Here is a 3,245-nt window from a genome sequence, read left to right as displayed (position 1 = left end):
TATCCATTTTTTCATTAACATTTTTATACCCATTTATATTTTTCATTAATTTTGAGCTCCTTTTTTTTATTCCTGTCAATATAAAAATCCTTTACTCGCTATATATCCCAATATAGTATGTCATTTTTTCCTCATTATATATCTCCCAATATGAACCACGTATTATGCTATTGCTCCCATAGTGAAACCCCAAAAAAATATATATTTCTAGTTAGGGTTGATTACCTACTTTAAATTTTGGTATTTTTTTAACGAAATTATACAAAACAATTTTATTTTTTTTAATTTTTAAATATATAAATAAATTTAGTATCTTATTTTTTATAAGAGTTAAATTTTACAAATTTCAGAAATTAAATGTATGATTTCATCATAAATTTATTAAAAAATAATCTATATACACAAGACTTTTTAAAACCAAATTTGAATTAATATACTTAAAAAAATATTTTTTTTTTTCAGAAGAAAAAACTATATATGTTATATTGAGTTCATATAAGCTGTTGGATAATTACATAGCAAAATATGGATCGAAAACCATCAATCACATATCGCAACAGGAAAAGGTCTTCCTGTGGTAATATACTTAAAAAAATATTACCAATACAAAGTTCACACATCAGACTTATAAATCCAGCCAACCAATTTTGAACGAGTTTAAAATAAATTCGTTTACATGTACAGTTTTTCTTAATGTGTACCAGACCACAAACACGTTCTAATTGCACCAAATCCACAATGGTGCTCAGGAGGCCCCGGGTTCGACCTCGAGATTCGAGGGGCCAAACCCCATTTCGCTTATAGCTTGGGGCCTATTATATACTAATTATGGTAGTTCAGTATATTAATTTATGGACGATTTATCGAATCCACGAGAGTTTATAAGTGGTTAGGCTTTTAGTGTGATTTTTTTGGAAGTCTTTTATTAAATTTCTCTAAAATCTGAAAATAATTAATATGTAATTAAAAATTCAATCTAAATAACACAAATTAAAATTTAATCTCAAATTTTTCCAAATGCAAAAAAGCACACTAAAAATCCTTCTGGACTTGCGAATAGTTTGTATTATTTATTTGTTATCATATTATACCATAAAAGTGGATTCTGAAATCAATCAAAAATTCGATCAGCCTTCAGAATTGCTCACCCTTACATCTTAGGTTTGAATTGCACAGACAGGAAGTATTCATATATTAATACTTGTATATTTATGTATAAGCGGCACTATGGCCCCTGTTACTTTCTCATTTAAGGTAATTTAGTCTGTGCTCGTTTATCCCAAATGTTCAGAGCTGCATAATCTAGTAGTCATATATCTCCTCTCAAGACGCTTTATTATTCCCTTTGCACTACATTTTTTACAGAATAATTCACACACTGGTTAAATCCTTTCGAAAAATATACAGTTCCTCAACTTCTGCGAAGAAGGGCGGAAGCCAAATCTTGCAGATCTCCATCGCGGTAGTTGTTGGGGTGACTCTGCTCAGAGAATCTTTCGGCGTCCCGGAAGACATCCGTTTCTTGGGCTGTAGACCGGGGATATTGAATAGCCCCTTCCGTGCACACGGAGAAACTGCCCCATGAACCCTCGTCCTCCCTCGCCTCCTCGTCGTAATTATTTGCTGCAACGCTTTCGGATGGGATAGATTGCAGGTTTCCCCAAGGATTCAAATACTGTTGATCAGAAGGACTGCTGCTGTTGCTATTTGATATTAAAGATGGCATTTCAGATTGCTTTCCATATCCATACCCAGGAGTTAGTGAAGCCCCGTCTGAGCTGCTACAGGCTGCGAGCTGGGCATAGCCAAAAGCCAATTTTCCGTTCAAATTCGCAACCTGACATGCAAGAAACGATTTCAGAAGGGGCATAATTCCTCACACAAGTATGAACGTTCCATTTCCTTTTGTATAAAGAAATTCCATCAACTAAGCTGAATGCAGTGGAAGCAATTTTCTGTTATAAAAAGAAAGTAAAAATAGAATTGACAAAGCTACCTGGTGCTGAAGAGCTAAGATATGAGAAACACAGCCATAAACAGGATCCTGGAGCCGAGCCTGTGCTTCATATGATACGCTAGCTACTGTATCGTACCGTTCTTGAATGGGCACGTGCATCAACAACTTAGAGAAATTGCTCGCTCCGAAGACCTTATGTATCGCACCAAAATGCGGCGCCCCCATTTCGTCGGAGCAGAAATAAGGGGCGAATAGACAGCCTTTCACACACTTTCTCCTCAGAAACTTGCATGCTCCGCAAGGCGCTTCTCCGCCTCCCATATTTATACTCGTTCTACAGATCGTTATCTTTTACCTTCAATTCTCTGCCGTTCGGATTTTTCGGAACGGGTTGTGGTGCGCGTGAGCCCCGTTTCAAGAAATGATAAAGAAACACTAGTGCAGAGGTTCAGTTAAGGAGTAGCTCAGCTCAGCTGGGAGATTCACATTACGGACTGACAACTTATAAGAAGTTGCTCATGGCCGGACGGTGGACCCCACGGAACGATTCCTCCGGGCTCCAACGAACGAATTACCGATCCGCAGAAGATGAAGAAGTTGATTGACAATGACATTGCGGAGTTGATCCGTTATCACGTGGCTCTCCTGTTCCCTGAGAGGGATCCACCGAAAATGACCGCCATGTCCAATTTCACAATTCAATCGAAGGTCGGCCCACATAAACCAACAGGCTGTCGATTCAACTGCAACAATATCTGAAATTTTGGGAAGGGCAGCAGAGAGTCACATCCGAAATTGCCCATTCGATCATAAAAGTCGGAATGCAAAAGCCAAGCAGGTGCACATACTTTCCTAGAGTTTTATAGGCCCATTTCATGCTTATTTAAAGGCTACATTATTGGACTCGGACGTAGAGGCGGTCCTCGATTGGATTAGTTCATCATTCTCACAGTGGCATCTCATAAAATAAGTGCGGGAGCGTGAGGCATTGTTTAAATTTGGTATGGTTTGGTAGCATGCGTGGGCAGTAGCATTATTAAGGATAAAAAGGAATTCACTGCCTGGTTCGCGTCCCGAAGCCGCGACAGCGAAAGGGAAATGATGTACTCCGTTAACGGCCAACTCATTTGACTGACGCTCCAAAATTTAATAAAAATACATTTTTCTGCATTTTTATTATAAATATGGACAGTTGTCTAGATAGATTTCACCTATGATTGTATTTTTTTTTAATAAAATACATTCTTCTGCATTTTTATTATAAATTTGGACAGTTGTATAGATAGAT

General features: G+C 37.5%; 1 protein-coding gene across 1 annotated transcript; it reads right to left on the bottom strand.

The window, feature by feature from the left end:
- Positions 1–1,270: 1,270 nt before the first annotated feature.
- Positions 1,271–2,396, bottom strand: LOC149149454 (LOB domain-containing protein 25-like). The gene is made up of 2 exons (XM_089445403.1): positions 1,997–2,396; positions 1,271–1,837 (listed from the first exon to the last, which is right to left on the bottom strand). Exons 1-2 carry the CDS (start codon positions 2,276–2,278, stop codon positions 1,412–1,414), a joined length of 708 nt encoding a protein of 235 aa, XP_089301529.1. The 5' UTR covers positions 2,279–2,396; the 3' UTR covers positions 1,271–1,411.
- Between the last annotated feature and the right edge of the window lie 849 nt (positions 2,397–3,245).

The sequence above is a fragment of the Pinus tabuliformis genome, chromosome 9 (assembly GCF_031772625.1).
Source record: "Pinus tabuliformis cultivar Carrire ecotype Pingquan chromosome 9, CPIR1, whole genome shotgun sequence".
NCBI classification, from domain to species: domain Eukaryota; kingdom Viridiplantae; phylum Streptophyta; class Pinopsida; order Pinales; family Pinaceae; genus Pinus; species Pinus tabuliformis.
The sequence above is the reverse complement of the archived record's forward strand: the minus strand, read 5'-3'. Positions and strand labels throughout refer to the sequence as shown.